This window comes from Lissotriton vulgaris, chromosome 9, assembly GCF_964263255.1.
Source record: "Lissotriton vulgaris chromosome 9, aLisVul1.2, whole genome shotgun sequence".
NCBI classification, from domain to species: domain Eukaryota; kingdom Metazoa; phylum Chordata; class Amphibia; order Caudata; family Salamandridae; genus Lissotriton; species Lissotriton vulgaris.
The window spans coordinates 391,755,124-391,775,576 of NC_141697.1; the positions used below are offsets into that span (position 1 = coordinate 391,755,124).

At 45.4% G+C, this 20,453-nt stretch overlaps 1 protein-coding gene across 1 annotated transcript in view; it reads left to right on the forward strand.

Annotated features, from left to right (window-relative positions):
* The window catches only part of LOC147690172 (cholesterol 24-hydroxylase-like), a 275,267-nt gene extending 264,464 nt beyond the window's left edge, over positions 1-10,803 (forward strand). The window contains exons 13-15 of the mRNA XM_086937765.1: positions 1,875-1,963; positions 4,945-5,011; positions 10,459-10,803. Coding sequence (XP_086793891.1) covers positions 1,875-1,963; positions 4,945-5,011; positions 10,459-10,617 — 315 coding nt within the window. The 3' untranslated portion in view covers positions 10,618-10,803. The remainder of the gene's footprint in view (positions 1-1,874; positions 1,964-4,944; positions 5,012-10,458) is intronic.
* The last annotated feature ends 9,650 nt before the right edge of the window (positions 10,804-20,453 follow it).

A 20,453-nucleotide genomic window follows, 5' to 3' on the forward strand; every position in this document is an offset into this window, starting at 1 on the left:
ACGAAGTTGTACTTCATGGTAATTTGCGTGCCCTATTAGCGAATTCGCTATTTTTAAAACTTTCATGCATTGCATTTAAGGAATCTCAATTTGAGATTCCTTAAATGCAAATAATCGCAATTTAGCGATTTCTCAATTTGTGATTTTTGCATTTGGGATGATGCATCCTAAATGCAAAAATACCGGTCGCAAAGGGGCAGATTCTGAGAATTGCCCCTTTGCAAGCGGATTTTTGTTTGATGCATCTAGCTGTAAATCTCTAATCATCTTCTCAGATGGACTACATATTTACTGAAGGACAGGACTAATTGACAAATGCGTTGGGGCTAAACTGGAATATGGTAATGTCCTTCTTGCCACAGACACTGCCAAAGCCAAAGCAAAAACACTTAAAAACTCCAAGAGCAGTAACTAACCTACATAAGAAAACTCCTGTCAAGCCCATTCTTTTCAGTGTGAATTGGTGGCCTTAAGGGTACAATTTGTGAATCTTATTTTAACTAAAAGCATATTTCTGTAGTGTTCATTACTGCCTTGAATATAGCCACCAGTTGTTATAGTCTCTAATGATTTTATGTTCCACTGATGAGAAACTCCTCTGTCAGCCAAGGACTAAGGGGAAAAGCAATACCATAGCCAATAGTTCTAGGTTTAATGTGCTAACACATACACTGTAAGTACTTTAAGCTATACAAATTTAAGGAACAGTAGCCAATCTATATTTATAGGCTTATCTGCCTTCAATACTATCCAGTTTTCGTTTCTATGTCAATGCAGGGTGAATGGCAAAGGAGCAATCACTACAGTATTTCTTTAATTTCTGTGTAAACGGAAGGAAGGGCTATAATGAAGCCTCTCTTACCACCCCGCTGTCAGTTGACACAAGAGACACAATTAGAAGTGCATTTAAGTTAAAAGAGCCTTCAATATAGAAAGTATTTTGTTTTTAAAGAAAACAAAGTATGTGACCCCTGTTGCACTAATAAGAAAAAGCAAAAAGGGTGAATTTAGCACTAGGAATATGGAGCCGGCACGGCAAAGAGTGAGGAAAGAACAAGGAGGAGGGTTGAAGGGAGAAAGACCAAGGCACACAGGAATGAGGGAGTGGAGGGAGGAAAACATGAGAATCGGGTGCAGGCAGGAGAACTATGAACACACGGGGAGAGAAAGTTTGGGTGGGACAATTAGGAAACAATGGTACTCTGCTTACATAGTGAGGTGGAGGTAGAGTACGATTGATGATCATTAACATCAGCTCGGTCAGAACAATTTGTGATCATGTCCTTAAGTTGGTGAGAACAATTTGTGATCATCTTCTTAAGTCGGTGGACGGAATAGAGCCTTCCACAAAGGGTGGTGCTTGCTATTTGATTCCTAGTAGATCATACACCAGATGTTTGGCGTAGAGATGTGCTTTCAGCTTCTTTTGGAAATGCAGAAATGATCGAACAAGCCTGACTTTTAGAAGGTTTGGATGCAAGGCTGCCAAGAATAGGTAATCCTTTTCATTACACTGTGGGAATTTTGTATAGATGGGAGGCTTGTATCAACCTATACATGTGAATATGATTGGAGATTTTTTTCTATTGACATATGTAGCAGATTTTGATAACGAAAAATAAATGGTACGGATATTTTTCTGCTTGCATTTATATGTAAACCTATATTTTGAAAGCAAGATGATCTACTATTCAGTAAAAATTTAATTGCAAAAGAAAGTTAACAAATTGTACACTAAGAAAATAGCTATGCTCATCTATTTCTCCAATAAAATGCACTAACAAAATGGCTTATTGAAAATTATCACAATGTTTGCGTTTTCTATATCTGTGTAACGTGTACATTACACCAAATGTTATGTACTTTTTTTGCAGTTCAATATGTATGTCATGGGAAGGATGGGCGAGTTTTTCAAGGATCCACTTGAGTTCAATCCAGATCGATTTAGCCCTGAAGCTCCAAAGTAAGCATTTCATCTTAAATTGTCAGGATTGCTTGCCTGTCTAAAATTGTCAGTATCTGGTTGTCTCACATTCCAAAAGAGATATTTAGAATTAGATAGACACATTTGACTTGTTCTCTGGCACTAAAATAAATGTTCCTGTTACATTGCTCAAATATTAAACTTGTGTTTACTTTAGGTTCCCTGGTAAAGAATGTCGATCACAAATAATGTTCTCATGTACCATTCAGATGTTCTGCATTTCTTTCTAGAATTGGGAACCCTAGGTTTGTTTACCTAGGTTACACCTGTTCAGGTTTGGTGTGACAGATTCCGCTGTGTCCTAGACACTTGTACAATGTTAGGGACTTGAATATTCTTCCAATAAAGATTAGACCCCGTGGGACCACTTCTTGTTTGCTTCTCCATTGCTGTCACTGTGCCACCCAATCACTCCGTGCCTTCAGTTTTCGGGTGTACACTAGATTGTGTGTTTTCAGAAGTGCAAGACTCCACCACTACCATAAACCCTTGGGTGGGCAGGTTTTGGCGTCCTCTGTCTTTAGGGGTAGGTTTAATCATGCCATAGCAGAGTCAACTCAGTCCTCTAGGCAGCTGAGGCAAGGAAATATGCAGCAGTCTATTCTGGTGCAGATCTGATGAGAAATGCTGAGCTCTCACTGCTCTTCATCTTAAGTCAGCAGCCTGCTCGCATAACTACTGAGCCATCCAGGAAACATCGAAAGGATGTCATGCACTTTAAAATGCCATCTTAGATTTATCAAATAATGTTTTTTTTAAAACATGTATTTATTGGGGTTTTAGAAATAATAAGAAAAAACAAAGGGAAGAGGGAGTACCAGGGTATTCTCAGTATAAGATTAAAAAAAACAAAAGGAAGGGAAGGGAGGCCAAATTAAGTTTTAAGACCATTTACATTTTCAACGTGCAGTTATATTTTTTAGATGACTGCAACCGATTTTGGGCTAAAGTTCATACTGCGGTCCCTGACCCCCAGGGAAAAACTGCGCTCTGGCACAAGCTGTAAGAGCCCCACCTGCATAGACAGTATTAGCGAGAAAATGTGGAAGAGCAATGTTAACACCCTTAAAATGTATGTCAGTTTCTAAGTATCAGGCTCTCTGTTGGCTTTTATGAGACCAGGAGAGGGCAGTGAATGCCCTGATCACTTACCAGTTTTCTTCCTTACCCGAGTCCTACCCTCCGCTTCATGGTCCTTACATTGTAAGGGTTGCCTCTTCATGCAGATATGAGTTATCTACATTAACCCTTAAATACATTTAAGGGCTAATGTAAATAGCAAGGAGGACTATGAAAAGAAAGACTAAGGCTGTGTCAGACCAGAGAATACTATCAAAAAAACTCAGAATAAAACATAACTAAAAAGGATTGTTGAATACATTGAATGTGATGTTTTTTAAATGCAATTAACAGCTGCATCCAGAGGCCAGGATTTGATGACTCACCACGAGGGAAAGACTATGCTTAATCCCTGCCCCTAAATGTTATTAGTAGATAAACATGATTAACAAAAAGACCACCATGGCCAAGTCTTTCTTGAAAACCCCATAGTGAGTTCCAAACAAAACCCAGAAGGAAAGACAAATAATTGACCTATGAGCAGTCTTTTAGATCCATGCAGAGTAGCACAATACACATCTTTGGAGGCTTGTTTTTGCAACTGCGGATTTCAAGCTTGATGTCCCAGCATCTAAAGGTTCACAAAACCTACCGCCATTGTAGCTGAAGTGCATGTGAACAGCTGCATAGGTTTCCATTACAGAGGTTTGACATACAAATAGCAATTTGTTTTAACCTAGGCATCACGTTTCAAATTGTGTACATGTTCAATTTACCCAGACAATCTTGATGACCACCAAACATTGATATCTAATTTCTGGCATTTAGCACAAACATATTTTGAAAACCTAATCTGACATTTAAAACCTCTCTAGTGTCAAAGACCATTGTACTTTTACTTACTAGAATCACAAATGTGTAGTTATTTTCAGTGCAGATCTCGTGTTACTCTTTAAGATGTAGACTATGGTTACAGAGGAAAGGCAGACACATGAAAACATAAAACGTACACATTTATTTGGCAGGAGTCTTATCTCAAACATCTAGTAAACATTAAATTACTGTTCATAGAAACTGTATACATGAGATACCACAATGTACATGCACTCTTTGAACTTACGAACTATAAAACGTTTGTCATAGAACATATCCCACGCTTTGGCTTAAATGTATACAGTGAATCATCTGAAACATACCTATTTTAGATGACACAACAAAACAATTGAAAAGGAGCGTCTACTTTGTTAATCTATTTCCAGCCAAAATTCAGGCAGTAAAAAGTTCAGAAACAAATACAATATGAAAAAGTCAACAATATTCAGTTTTCAGAAGTGTTGTGATTGCGCTTCAGAATCTAACTTTCATTCATTATTCAATGTACAGCTATTTCCAATCATCCCAGCAAACGTGTTTCATCCTTTAGGACTTTATCAGCATTTTGCATTCCAATACTGCAAAATGTAACTGCTGTGAAATGCAGCTTCTGGATAAATGTCTTCATAGGGAATCAATCTCTTTTCCCCGGTGGTGTAGTAGCCCCTGATTAATCTCTCTCCTTCATGGTTCAGGGCAAAATGGCACGGAAAAACACGTTAGACGTAGAATGCCAAGCAAGTAAATGTATAAAATGATTAAGCTCCAAAACTACTCTTACAGGTAAGAAACCTATTTATTGTGCTGGTCATTAATGGTCAATACTTGAGTTCATTCTATGAGATTGGTCTTGTGCTAAGGGCACATTTAAGATCCTTTAAATAAATCAATAACAGTCAATGTGCAAATGTTTCTGTGCTGTAGTTCCTAGTTTTAATTTTCTCACTTTACTGTATTTTTAAGCTACTGTGTAATTGCTTAACAGTATCCACAATACTCTTATTAATTCAGGTTATATGTTTTAATAGGCCTTACTATACATACTTTCCATTTTCTCTGGGGCCACGTTCCTGCATTGGACAGATATTTGCCCAGGTAAGATAGTCAACATATTTTTAACATACTGTGTATACATCTTTCACAGCTGTGCAACATTTCTGTAATGGAAATATCTGCACACTCTTGTGCAACCCGAGTATTAATTGCACTGATACTTTCAATGAGTAATGTTTAACATTTCGGGGTCACCTCCTAGAATTACACTTCTCCTGGAGTCAGCACATGCATTTCACATTCGCATCACTTTATGTGTTAAGGAATGGGATATCTGCCTCTAATGAAGTACAACAGTGATTCCCAAACTTTTGACTTCTAGCGACCCCCATTTAATCATTGCTGGAAACCATGGACCCCCATGGAATCATTATTGGTATCAGGGACCGCCCCCCACGAGCCATTACTGGAAACGGGGGTCCCTGCCTAAGCATTGTTGATGATTTGACCGCAAAACAATACACAAATGTTACAGAAAAAAAACATTAATCAAACATATACACAAATGTTGACACATTTTATTTCATTCACAAACACAAAACTACAATTTTAATAATACATTTTAATAGAAAGGTTGGAGCTTTTCTAAATTCAATTGAGGCCACTTTTCATCCATACTATGTTCTTTTTGATGCATCTGCACTGCTCCTGCGAATCAATCTGAGATAGTAATGTAATTCTCAACCTCAAAATTCAAATTTCTTTACAAGTACAGTGCGTTTTAAAATGTTCAAATGTACATTTAGCTTCTTTATTTATATATACTTTATTATTCTGTTAATATTATGTAATTATCTAAGTAGTCGCAGAACCCCTGAAGAGGTTTCGTGGACCCGCAGGGGCCCCCGGACCACAGTTTGGGAACCACTGAAGTACAGGAATAAACTGGGAAGAGTTGAGGTCAACATCATGCCTCACTAGTCTTTTCTGCATTCATCAGCTATCAGGAAAGACTTTAACATTTTAGTTGTTTTAAGAGACGAGACTGACTTAATAATGCTGATTGAAGCCTCTGTAGGTGTAGAATGCCAGGACTCTCCGAAAATGGTTTGATTTAGTTGTAGAATCCAATGTACTTTGTTAGGCCTACGTCATGTACATTATTTGCATGGAGTCGAGTGGAAGCATCTCTAAATGCTGCAGTTTCCCGCAGTACCTTCGAATCAGTTTGCATACTAGACACAGGTAAGCATTGAAGCATTTACTCTGTTGATCTGCAAACCCCTAGAGGGAGATTTTTATTCTCGCAATGCCTTTATTTGCACACATTTTATTTGTGCCATCTACATTTTAGATTAAACGTCATATAAAAACAGACTTTGAATACCATACATCTATACAAGTTGTGTAGTTTGATATTTATTGTAAACATACTTTAAATTGTAAGCGTTGTGGGAGCCCAAAGACACAAATCTGTAAATTTCTTTAGAGACGCAGAATGATTGAAATGAAAATACAGGTATGGTGGCACCTTTTGGGTAGTTTATCAAATAACTGAATAAAGCACCTAAGTGGAGCACCCCAAGGACCAAACATCCGTCAAGCTGAGAGCACGCTAAAGACAAGACAGTCTGTTGAGAATATTGAGATAGGAGAGACAAGCACTGTAACTTCAAACATGGGACGTATGACTATTGAAAGTTACTCTGAAAAAAACGGCCATGTACCTGGCTAGAGAAAATAGCAAATTAGTGAAAACGTCTGGCTGTAAACGCAGGATGAAAGTACAGTAAGTGTAGGAAGCTGGCTTTTTATGTAGTATGCCAGTGTAAGTCGAGCAGCTTAGGCTTATCAGAGGGGAGTGTTAAACTTCTGTTGTACACACACAGTCAATAAATAGTTCACACACTCAAAAAGAAATCCAAGACCAATTTAGAAAAATTAAGTTGATTTTTATAGGAATTTAGACACCAAGATCTTTAGAATACCTTGAGTACTTTCAGAGACATACATTTTAGATGAAAACAGTAAAATAGTTTAGATAACGGTTTTTAGACATGTGCTTCAAACTCTACAGTGTTAATCTATGGGAGGAAAAACACATGTAGCAAAACTGTACTTGCAGTCGGAGTTCAGAGGAACCCTTTGGGACTTAAGGTACTAAGGGGCTTTGGTTCAAAGTACCACCAGCATTTTCCCTTTACCTGTCCTGGTGTGTCCTGGTGCAGAGTTGCTGGTCGGTATGGTAGCCTCGAACACTACACTTGTAAAGTCAATGGGGCTTGAATCAAAGCGGCTGCAGAAAGGGACTTGTGGACAAGTCCAGCTGAACCAAATGGTCGCTCAGTTTGTAGGGACTCCTAGGCCAAGGGGACACAGTCAGTAGTCATGAACATGGACCGGGGGGCTCAGGTGCAGAGGTGCTTGGCTGGGTGGATGACCACTTCCGTTTGAGGTTCTCATGGTTGTTGGTACACCTGCAGAGAAGGGAAAAACAAGACAGCAGGACCACTCTGGTCATAGGTCTCTTTGGTCCTGAAGTCCTTCGGTGTGATGTAAGGCTTCCAAGGTGGCGAGGCCCGGACTAGATGAACAGCAAGCCTTGGCTGGTGCAAGTGCCCTGGTATGCAGGGTATTAGGGTAGGGGGGCTCCTGTCAGGTCTATTATCTCAAAACTCGGCAGAGAGATGGGGCTCACCTCCTAGACCTACAAAACGCCTCTTGTAATGTTGCTTCCTCTGTGAGCCAGATGCCCACGGTGAATCAGGCAGATGCAGTTGGTGCCTGCAGTTGTAGGGGAATGGTTCTTCCACCTCAAGGTAGATGCTAGATGGTTGTTAAAGTGAAGACAGTCATCCAAGTGTTGGAGAGGATGAACAGCTGCAGGACAAGTCGGATCTCTGCTATTGTTAAGGAACAAGCAGCAAGGCGGAGTTTGGCGCCAATTTCTGTACAGGTCCTTGGATCTTGCGGTGTTGTCTCTTCTTTGTCCTTCTTCTGTTCCCAGGTAGTCAAATCTCTCTCTCTGGTGTTGGGGAACCCCTAAATACTCAATGTAGGGGTGTTTATGGGAGTATATGTTAATAGTCACTAGGCTACCTACCAGTAGGGTGACTACAATCATATATGACCACTTCCTATGGGGAGTGGACATAACCCTGACCCAGAAGTCTCTATTTTCACACAAAACAATATTTTGAAACTTTTTTCTAGATGTTCACTTTAGGTAGGCCTCCTTAGCGGTGTGACTAGCCTGTGAGTGAAACACAGCTACTGAATTTCTAATTTCCCACCTGCTCAGGAGCCAAACGGCCCCCAGGGTAGAGGGTGGCATTCCCCAGTTCTGGGGGGAAGCCAGATTGCATATCAAAGGCGGCACAGGCTTTGAAACCTCTTGCCTTGATATGCTAAAACACTAGCCATCCTGCTGGAGGAGATGAGAACACCTTATGCGGAGCAGGCATTGATCCTGACCTCTGAGATCGCAGGCTCTCCAAGGCAGGGGGACAGAAACTCATCTGTGGAGGCACAGTGGAAGATTTGAGTCAGCCAACACACTAAGTGCCTAGTAGGGTTACGAGGGGCACCTCTAAGGTGCCCTTCGGGGATATGTCTTCCTTAATCCGATACTGGCATCAGTACGGATTTATTAAGACAAGGTGTTTGATACCAGGTGTTTGATATCTGTGAAGCCATCATGTAGCTGAGTAACTCGTAATGACCAGTGCCCGGTACATGTTCTTACAATTGCTCCCGGAACACTTGCAATGAATAGTAAGGGAACTAGGCATCACAGGGGTACATCTGCTCATGCAGAGGTGCCTTCACATGTAATATAGTTCACCCTGACTTAGGGCTCTAAGGCCTGCTGTTGGAGTGACTTACATATAATGCATGCAGTGTGCATGGGCAATATAGACGGGGTGTATACAGTGTCATGTTTTCAGAATGGCTTGCGCCATTTCACACATCGTGCAATGACAATCTTGCATGCAGTTTAGTTGGCTGCAATTCTGTCGTAAGGAAAAGTGACACCCCTAATCTCGTTGTATTTGTATTTTGTATTTATTGAGTTTTATATAGCGCTGGATGGACCCGAAGGTACTGTGGCAAGTTACAACAATCATCATTTATACATTTTACACACACATTTCAAAGTGAATGCCAAATCATAGGCGGCAGAGAGGGAGAAGGGGGATCAGAGTAAGACTAGACGGATAGGTAGGAGAGGGGAGAGAGACCCAGAGGGGGGAGGGGGCATAGGCAGAGCGGGCAGAAGGAGAAAGACGTTCACCTCAAGTGAAAAGAAAACATAGCAAAGAAAATGCATGAGTTCAGGGAACAGTAATTAAGAGACAGACTTGCGTGGAAAATGGTGGACGAAAATGTAAAGGGGGAGAGAAGGAAGAAAGTGACAAAAGTGATGTTATGAAAGTGGGTGAGGGGATAGGAGGGAGCCGGGGGGAGGATGGAGTAAGGCAGACCAGAAGGAGGGGGAAATACTTTGAGGATCGTCGGAGTGAGAGGTGAGGGGAGGGGGGAGGGACATGAGTACAACAAGATGGTGGGTCCAGGTCCGAGAGATCTTCGATAGTCAACAGCAAAATGGCTGGTGAGTCAAAAGTCAGAGGGACAAAAGTCCACGATGTGAACCAGGGAGTAAGAATTAATCGCAAAGAGGGGAGAAGTCAAAGGAGGGTGCGCAGATCCATAGTCAAAGGCAGAAGGCAGGGAAAAAAAGTATGCAGAGGCTCCGGATCACTGGGGCATTGGCGATAATAGTCAGAGAACCTCTGAGTATATGGCCAGCATGGGGGGATAGCAAAGTAGCAGCGTGATCTGGGAGAGTGAGAATTCTCCGGGTTGGCAGACTGCAGCAGGGAACATGGGTACAACGGGGCAAACAGAGCCGTGGCACTCACCATCGATAAAGCAGTAACTTGCGACCTGGTGGGTGGAGGGACGGTTCGGAAGAGCAGAATCTCGTCCCCGTTCAGACTGCCGCCTTCTGGAGCCATTACGATGATAAATGAGCAGCATCCAGGCTGGTAAGAAGATCCGGCATCCATGCAAATTGGTTATGAGGGAGGCAGCGGAGGGAGAAAAACAGAGGCAGCGGTACAGGCCTGTCATGTCCCGATGTCCAGAAGGGTAGGTGACGGCCACAGAAGGACCCGGGCCAGCCTCCTTAATAGCCGAACCAGACTGGTCCACTGGGCATCGGCCATGTCGTCTCGGTATCCCAGAAGTATGGAGATCCCGTCCCCGGATCATTCCGGAGCCATCCGGAGCCCACCAAAGTTTTCAGATCTGCGCCAAGGCTCTCTTAATGTGGGGTTGGACATGGCAGGTGGGCATTTGGGACATCCACCAACTTTTTGTGGATGATCCATTATCTCCCACATTTAAATTGCCCCTCTTTGTTAAGTAAAGGTTATGATTATCTAGATGATAAACAATATACCACTGGATATTTTTTTGGATACTTTGAGCTCATTTAAAGTAAAGTGTATTCCTTAATCTCTGCTTCATGTCTTTACTTCCCCTAGATGGAGGCTAAAGTGGTAATGGCAAAGCTTTTGCAGAGATATGAGTTTGAACTGGTCCCTGGACAGAGCTTCAAGATATTGGACACCGGCTCACTTAAACCACGTGATGGTGTGATTTGCAGGATAACACCCAGAAGAAATTCAAAAGCTTCCAAATAATGTCTGTTGTTTGCTTTTTCTATTAAACTAGTAAATTGCATGTACACTATGCTTTGATTAACAAATACATTGTTTTGTTGGCGGGTATAAATGTCATTGCTTAACTGAAATGAATCTGTTTAATCTTGCAAGGTTGATTACCATTCAGGTAGCAGACAATAAAAGACCAAAGTTCCCATTCAAAAATCACTTGTCCCTAAGGATTGGAAAACAATGGTAATATTAATCCTTACACTCCAAATGTTAAGTTGACCTACTGAGAAAGTCAGATGAAAGTTTTATGTCAATCAATCAGTATTTGTATAGGGCAGCTTATCACCCCAGGGGTATCCAGGTACTTGCTTGACAGGAAATATCCAATGTCCATGGCAATTAGCTTGCTAGAGGAAGGCTACATTGATATAAATACATGTTTAATCTAAATAAAAACTAGATCCTTCACAGGGAACATGATCACCATCTACCTCTTCTTTGTGACAGTCCTTAATATAGCAAGGTGAGACTTTATCCAGAAGACCCGCAGATCCACCAGCCTTTTAAATATCATTTTTAGACCTCCCCTTAACCTCAGTATACTTCTACCTGACTGCATACATTGGAAATCATCCTGGTCCGTCTTTCAGAGAGTCAATCACTGATTGAAGCTGGGAACCTATTATTCTTTAAGCTTATTCATTGAATCTTGGTGTGTAAGTAAAACATGGGTACAAGCTCAAATGTGGAAGGTAGTTCTATATACAAAGTAGTTAGTTTCCAGAGATACCATTTGACCATGTCCCATTTTTCCAGATTGGTCTGTGTAGTAATATAGTTGAATGCACTGTTTGTATGATACTGATGTGTAAGTCAGCCAGCCACACGTTTAAATTCTGGTAGGCCAATGGGTTTGTATTCCACATAAAGGTAATCAGACCACACCTACAGTGATATTAGTGCATCTGATTTAGATGAGCCTGTGCAAATAAGCATGAATGGTACAGTCCTTGACGACAGACCTTTCACATACCTGTAAAATATAGGTTCCATCTGAACTTCCTACTGGGGCTACATAAGAGGTTCCAGTTGATTTATTTAGAGTTTTGTATAGCTCGAACTCGACATAAAGGTACCAGAGCACTTTACATAGTTGGCAGGGTAACAGTTGCACAAGTTACATATGGGTGCGTACAATTCCAGGTACATATGGGTAAATGCAATCGCATGGAATACATGGAAGCAGTGTACACAAGAAGTATACTATAAGCAGTCACAGTTGTGTGAGTTACAATTGAAGTAGGTGCAATTATATGGGGTAGGCACAGAGATAAGGCAACAGCGTATATGAGAGTTCTAAAATAGATAGTATGATATGTGAACAATAAAGGGTCTCAGGTAGTTATGGAAGGGTGTGTCAATTTAGGTAATAGTGTGTGAATAAGCTAACAGTGTTGGTGTGGGAAGAGCAAGAAAGCATAAAAAGCATAGAATAACATATAGGCTTATAATAACAATGTAGTGTTGATGTTGAATGAGCAAAAGAGCATAGAGGCCTAATATAACAGTGCAGACTATCAGTGTAGGTATAACGGCACAAGCTACTCGCAGGGCAACATTATGAGTAGACAATCGCAATTCTGTAGTAGAAGTGTTCCTGCATCCACCTGGATGGAGGTCAACAGTGGCAGTGGACCCTGATTGGGGGATTAAAGATAGAGTGAATTGCCGAAGGGGGAGGGGTCAGGGGCTACTGATTCCTTTGCAGATCATTGCAGGCTGTACCAGGGGCTCTGGAGAAGGTGGGGAGTTGTTGCAGGCAGAGCACAACGGGCTTCAGCTGCAAGTAAAAGTTGTTGGAAGCATGATATGTCAGAGGGGAGGGTGCGGTGGGGGATACCCGTGAGGGACAGGTCATCGGGCCATTCATCTGGTTTGTAGGCTCAAGCTTGAGACAATGGGAGTGGGAGCGACGCAGCTCTAGGCACGATGTACTGGGCATTGGTCCCTTACTCCTGGCACACATGCCGACAGTGACGCCCTCATCAGTGGAGTGGAGGAGCGGGTGCCGGTCAGGTGGAGCAGCCATGGGGGAGTGGCAGCGGAGGCCTCAGAAGCTGAAATAGGAGCTTCCTCATCATCATCTCCTTTAGGCGCGCTCTGTGATTGAAGGAGGTGAGGTGGAGGGGCAGTATCGGGTCGCATGGCAGTCCCAAAAATACACAGCCAGTCCCAAAAATACACAGCAGTCCTCAGGGGACGAAATGGGAGCCTCCTCACTGTCATAGGTTTCAGGTGCGCTCTGTGCTTGAGGAAGGTGGTGGTTTGGGGGTGTTCTTGGGTCACATGGCAGTCCCAAAGACATGGTCAGTCCCCCTGGCCAACTGAGGCCGGTCACGTGAACAAGGGGGTAGCTTCTGTTTGCCTCTTGCTTCTTCACTCTGAATTTTCCTGCTGCGTGTCCTATTTTTTCTCTTACCGGGCTCCTGATTTGAGCTGCCAAGCACCACTCACACACCTTAGCGCCATAGCGCTAGGATGTGTGCGTGACTCTTGCATAGGTCTTGTACAGGAAGGCTCCCTTCCTCTACAAAATACCATGCCTAGACAAGTTTTAAAACTTTTCCAACTTTGTATGTGTGCTGCAGGGCCGGCTTTAGGATTGGTGGCGCCCAGTGCGGCAATGTTTTTTGGTGCCCGCCCCAATGACCACCTCCACCACAGATTCCCTCCCCACCACCCTTTAAAAGTCTCCATAACCACTCTCTCTCAGATGCATTTAATTAATTTTATAGCGTCACTCATAAAAGTGAAGGGTGTCAGATCGCTTTACATAACACATACATTACACAGAGACTATCAATCATAGGTGTGTAAATCAGTGTGTAGGAAATGTTACATAAGACAGAGGACAACAGGGGTGGATTCACATAGTATCCATATAGGTAGGCAGTATAGTTGAAGAGTACTTGGTCTGGGGAAGCACAAACTCTGAATTTAAAATGTAACACGGTGGATTAGGGCTCTCTACAATAACAAGAACTGATTTGTACCCAGGTTAATCCTTTTTGCAACATTAGAATAATGAAAATCTGGGGAAAAAATCCAAACGCTCTAATCTATACTTTGAAGTCCGCGCACAGTTCTTTGACAGTTAATACCTCACTGTAAACTGCAACTAACAAAAAGAAGTCACTGACAAATGCAGTAACCCACTGACCTGTTTACATTGCATTCAGTTTGTGATCTGCATGCTGCATGTTCTGTGCAGCAGGCATACCTTACCATGAATCAAAACTTCCAGGACTCAAGACTTCTACTTGACAAAAATCCGATCTCGCCAGGAGTTTTCTTGACATATTAATAGTTGCATAAAAATTGCTGGAGGCCAGGAACAGGGCAGCAAGTGCTTTGAAGCACAATATATACTAGCAAACAGGCGTCCCCATGCAAAGTCAGCACCCGCGGTGTGGTGGCACCGTCCGCAACGCCCTGGAGCCAGCCCTAGTGTGCTGCACAGTGCAGCATGCATGCAAAGTCGGAAAAGAAAGGATAAATAAAAACATTTCTCCAGTTAGCGATTCCTTTAATGTGGCACTAACTTTTTGAGCTAAACCCTGTCTACAATTGTGTGTGGCCAACAAGCTGTAGAAATTGGAAACTGGTTATGGTAAACACTTCTTTTTGGTACATTGTGAATTTGGAGACCGGAGACCATCTTGCAACGTTTACAGACATTCACTGCTGATGTATTTTTTGGAACTTGAAGTTATGTACAAGTGCGAGTTGTAAAAATAGTCCCTCGGTTTTTATTCTGATATGAAGACATGTCGCATCACAGATGTGGTGGGCCCAGCAGTCTCTAAACACAAGAAGACAGCAAGCAAACCCCTATTCAGGGAGAGCTTTAATACGCACCACGCGCCCCCCATTCATAATACACGCTGCACCATTTAGAGACAAAAAATCACCAAACACCTCCACGAGGAAATGAATTATCTCTAGGGTGACAGAAATGTAATATTAATCTTAAAACGTGTGTTTTTTCATTTAGATTCAATTATACATGCATCTTACCTTGTATGCTTATCAAAGTTACTGATATGAATATTGTCTCTTAGCAATGTGTTCAATTTAATATTTACTCATGCTTATGTTGATGCTATGGTTATATTATTGCAGCCGTCATTGTTTTTCCTTCACCTTAAATAAGCAATAAAATAAAAACAGATGTAAAATTTGAGAATGTGTCAATTTTTTAAGGTGGTTGTCAACATTAAGTATTACTTGATTTCTGCGTAAACATTAGATTGCAGCGTACAGCCTTCATTAGCCTCTTTGTTTAATGAATGGAAGTGATCCTTTGTAGAACATGTCCTATTTACCACTCATTTTGGAATACAAATTGTGTAGGCGCAAGCCACAAGCATGTCCGAAAATAAGATTGGGTGCCATAATATGAGGATGGTGCAGGCTCTGGTCAGTGCCGGGCATTTACTGTAATTGATGCATATCAAGCCATGTGTCCAATTAACAAGAATGCTCTGTTTACAGCCCATGCACTAACCTCAGGAGTCAGCACTTGAATTGCAGACAGGACATTACAAAGTCAGTAGGCCTGATTCAAAACGGGAAACTTGGTTGTTAACATAAGTTTATGTCCCAGTTCATCTTGTTAACACCTGCCAGGAACACAAAAAGAGATTCTTATGCAGCATACATCTATTTACAATGGCAGAGATTTCAGCACTCGTAAATCTCAATCAAGGTGGAAAATCAGGTGCTTCAAGGCGTTGTTTGACTTGGAAGTTTGTGAACACCCACAAAAATGGACAGTTGTGAGCATTCACAAACTAATATCTGCCTCCTATCCACCCTAAGAAGGTAGGGGATTTGTTCCACCACAATCAATCAATCATAGCATTTGTATAGCGCGCTACTCACCCGGGAGGGTCTCAAGGCGCTCGGGGAGAGGGGATCGTTACAGCTCTAAAAGCCAGGTCTTGAGTTGCTTCCTGAAGGAGAGTTGGTCCTGGGTCAGCCGAAGGTGGATGGGGAGAGAGTTCCGAGTCTTGGCTGCCAGGTAGGAGAAGGTACTTTCTCCGGCGGTGGCTCTACGGATGCATGGTACGGCGGCGAGGGCGAGGTTGGTCGATCGTAGCTGGCGGGTGGGCGTGTAGAAGGTCAGGCGGCTGTTGAGGTACTTGGGGCCCATGTCGTGGAGAGCCTCGTGTGCGTGAATGAGGAGTCTGAACGTGATCCTCTTGCTGACGGGGAGCCAGTGCAGGTCTCTCAGGTGGCCGGAGATGTGACTGTGTCGGGGGACGTCCAGGATGAGGCATTCTGGATGCGTTGGAGTCTTTTCTGAAGTTTGGCCGCGGTCCCGGCGTAGAGGGTGTTTCCGTAGTCCAGTCGGCTGGGGACGAGTGCCTGGGTGACCGTCTTCCTGGTTGCGGTGGGGATCCATCGGAAGATCTTTCGGAGCATGCGCAGGGTGTTGAAGCACGATGATGAGACGGCGATGACTTGTCTGGTCATCGAGAGGGAGGAGTCCAGGATGAAGCCCAGGTTACGTGTGTGGTCCGTTGGCTTGGGAGTGGTGCCCAGGGCAGGGGGCCACTAGGAGTCGTCCCAGGCGGAGGGCGATGATCCCAGGATGAGGACTTCCGTCTTGTCTGAGTTTAGTTTTAGGCGGCTGTTCTGCATCCACTCGGCGACGTCTTTCATCCCTTCGTGTAGGCTGGTTCTGGCGGTTGCGGGGTCGTTGGTGAGGGAGAGGATCAGCTGGGTGTCGACGGCGTAGGAGATGATGTTTAGGTTGTGTTGGCGTGCGATGGCTGCGAGGAGGCTCATGTAGACGTTGAAGAGGGTGGGGCTGAGTGATGATCCTTGTGGTACGCCGCAGATGACTTCGGTGGCCTGGATCTGAACGGGGGGAGGCGGACTCTCCGGGTTCTTCCAGCGAGGAACGAGATGATCCACTCCAGTGCCTTCTCTTGGATTCCGATGTTGCTGAGGCGCTGCACTAGGGTCGGTGGCAGACAGTGTCGAACGCCTGCGGAGAGGTCCAGGAGGATGAGGGCCGCTGTTTCCCCGTTGTCGAGCAGGGGTCTGATGTCGTCAGTGGCTGCGATGAGGGCAGTCTTGGTGCTGTGGTTGGCTCGGAAGCCGGACTGTGAGTTGTCGAGGGATCCGTTTGTCTCGAGGAAGGCGGCCAGCTGTCTGTTGACCATCTTCTAGATGACTTTGGCAGGAAAAGGGAGGAGTGAGATGGGGCGGAGGTTCTTAAGGTCGGTGGGGTCAGCTGTTGGTTTTTTCAGGAGGGCGCTGAGTTTGGCGTGCTTCCAGCTCTCCGGGAAGGTGGCGGTGTTGAAGGAGGTCTTGATGATGTCCCGGAGTTGGGGTGCAATGATGGAGTCGGCCTTGTTGAAGACGTGGTGGGTGTAGGGGTCGGTAGGGGATCCAGAGTGGATGGTGTTCATCGTGCGGGTGGTGTCTTCGGTGCTGACCGGGATCCAGGCGCAGAGGGTGGTGGTGGGGGGCGTTGGTTCGGTGCGTGGTAGATGCGCCGAAGCTGTTGTGTATTTCGTCGATCTTGAGGTGGAAGAACGAGGCGAGAGAGTTGCAGAGGTCTTGCGAGGGAGTGATGTCGTTGTTTCCGGTGCTGGGGTTGGAAACCTCTTTGACGATGCTGAAGAGTTCCTTGCTGTTGTGGGCGTTTTTGTCCAGTCGTATTTTGAATGCTGTCTTCTTGGTGGTGCGGATCATCTGGTGGTGTTTTCGGGTGGCATGCTTGAGGGCAGTCATGTTGTCTGTGGTCTGGTCGTTGTGCCAGGCTTTCTCAAGGGTGCGGCAGTTCTTCTTGGAGTTCTTAAGTTCGTCGATGAACCAAGAGGCTTTCTTGCTGCCGGGTCTGCTGGGAGGGGTCTTCAGTGGTGCGAGGTCGTCTGCGCAGTTGGTGAGCCACTGTGTGAGGTTGCTGTCTGCTTCGTTGGGGTCCGTTGTGCTGACGGGAGGGTTCTGACTGAGGGAGGCGGTGAGCTGGTCGGTGGTGATCTTGTTCCAGCTCCTGCGAGGAACCTGTTGTGGGTGGTGGTGGGTCGTGGTTTTTCTGAAGCTGAAGTGGACGCAGCTGTGATCAGTCCAATGGAGTCCGGTGGAGTGGCTGAAGGAGATGTATTTGCTGGAGGAGAAGACAGGGTTAAGCGTGTGGCCGGCGTAGTGGGTGGGGGTGTTCACCAGTTGCTTGAGTCCGAGGTTGGCGAGGTTGTCCAGCAGGGTGGAGGTGTTGCTGTCCTTGTTGTTCTTCAGGTGGAAGTTGAGGTCCCCTAGGAGGATGTAGTCTGAGGAGCTGAGGGCGTGCGGGCTGATGAATTATATTATATTATTATTATAGAGGCTTTTGTAGCGCGCTCTGTTACTAAAAAATAGTATCCTGGCGCGAAAGGGGTGAGAGGCAAAGCAGAGCAGGGGAGACCCTATACAGTGATGTTAAAAAGGTGGGTCTTCAGTCCCTTTTTTGAACAGAGTGGTGGATGAGGCTGTTCTTATCTGGAGCGGAAGGGTGTTCCATGCTCTCGCTGCTCTGACAGAGATGGATTGGCCACCGAGCCTGCTATATTTGAATTTTGGGACAGTCATTTGGTGCAGATTAGCTGATCTGAGGGGGCGGTTTGGAACATATAGGGAGAATCTTTTCCTCCGGTATGTTGGGCCAGTTTGATTGACAGCTCGGTAGGCGAGGACAAGGATTTTAAATAGAATCCTATGGGCAACTGGGAGCCAGTGTAGGGTGCGGAGAGGTTGACGTACACTTGAACTTTTAGGTATATTAAACAAAAGCCGTACAGCGGCATTTTGTATGACTTGGAGGCGGTGGATCAAATAGGCAGGAAGGCCACAGAAGAGGCCATTTGCGTAATCCAATCTGGATAATATGAGGGCGTGGATGACGGTCTCCTTGGCCTCTCTCGGGAGGAGTGGGAAAAACCTGCGTAAAGTTTTCAGTGTGGAAAAGCAGATCCCAGTAAGTTTTTTTAAATGGTCCTTGAATCTGAGGTCATTGTTGAACCAGACTCCCAGATTTTTGGCAGGGCGTCCGATGGATTTGGGGCATGGTAGATCGGCCGGCCAAAGAGAGTTGACAAAGTTGTCAGGGAAGGAGCCATACAGCAGGATTTCAGATTTGCTTTCGTTGCATTTTAGTTGTGCAAGGGCAAGCTAGCGAAAGACAGATGATAAGCAGGCTTGGGCTCCAGATGTATCCAGGTTGTTTTTGGGCCACGTGAACAGGAGTTGAGTGTCGTCAGCGTAGGCCATTATTTTTGCTCCCAGTTGTTCAGCGAGGTAAATGAGCGGGGTCTGCGATGTTTTCGCTGAATTGTGTGCGTGGTCCCGGGGGTCTGTAGATGAGGGTGCCTCTGAGTGTGGTCTGGGGGGCGGTGTGTATCTGGTAGTGGAAGTGTTCGGCGGCGGTAAAGGTGTCGTCGGAGTTGGTCGTGATGCGGATGGTGTTCTTGTGTGCGATGGCGATGCCTCCTCCAGTCTGGTTGACGCGGTCCCTCCGGGTGATCTTGTATCCGCCCGGGATGGCGATGGCGATGTCGGGCGCTGAGGAGGCGTTCATCCAGGTTTCCATGTAGAAGACGACGTCTGGTGATGTTGTGTCGAGCAGGTTCCAGAGTTCGACGGCGTGCCTGTGGATGGAGCGGGTGTTGAGCAGGATGCATTTGAGGTGGTTGCTGCTTGCGGGTGTGGTGCAGGTCCCGAGGCAGGAGAACTTGCAGGCTTGGCAGGTGAATGTCCGTGGGTGCGTTTCGGGATGGCTCGGTAGCAGGCGGGCTTCCGGTCGTGTTTGAGTGCGTATCGGGTGGCGGCGTCATAGGTCCGTCGTGTGGGCTGGGGTCTGCGGGGGTCAGGGGTTCTGGCGCTGGGCGCGGTCCAGGCACGAACTGGCTTGCCTTTGGCGCGCCAGCTGTGCGTGCTCGCTGCGCGTACGCGTTGACTCCGCCATAAATGGCGAAGTGGGAGGGAGGCGCAGCTGGGAGGCGGGTGCGTGGCGGCGAATGGGGGTAGAGAATGAAAAAGGGGCGGGGCCGCAGGGGAGCCACTATGGGAAGTGCACTACGCAAGCTAAGCGTAGCACTACATGAACTGCCTAATGCGCTGTTCGCAATGATTGCACAGTGCCGGATGCTTGTCCGCACTGTGCAATAATTGAAAAACGGCATCTTGCACAGTACGAGCTGTCTTTTACTGCCGCTTGAGTAGATTTTTACTGAAGCAGTAGCTTTCTCAACTCGGACTTGTAGTTTCTCATCGCGAGAGGTCGCGAACATACGCGACTACTCGCAATGAGAAACTTGACCTCCCCGCTTTGAGATTCTCACCGGGAGGTTTATTTTTCACGCTCACGATCAGCAACTTGATGATGCTGATCGCGAACGAGGAAAAAGTCTCACTGGGAGGGGGGCGGAGCTTGCCGGCGTCCATGATAGACGCGTGAGTGCGGAGCTCCTCGCTTTTTGCCCCGTAATATCCTGCAAACCAATCCTGAGAAGTGCCCAGAAGACTCTACTGACTGCGGCTCACCCCCTGAATGCCCCCGGGTGTGTTACCGGAGAAGTTTCGGCGCCCGTCCACTGCAATTCAGAGACGCTCTTGCCTAGAGGGGCTGGCGCCCGCGGACCAGGCCTGCATCCCCGGCCTGGCCTTGTGAGAGATCCGAGAGACGTCCCTGGACGTGCGGCTTGAGCAGAACCGGAAGTGCCGGTGACGCGATTTGTACGTCAGACTTGGGACGTCCCGGACCCGGGACACTAATGCACCCACTTGAGTTGGGTGTTTTCATGGATGTGGCGCTT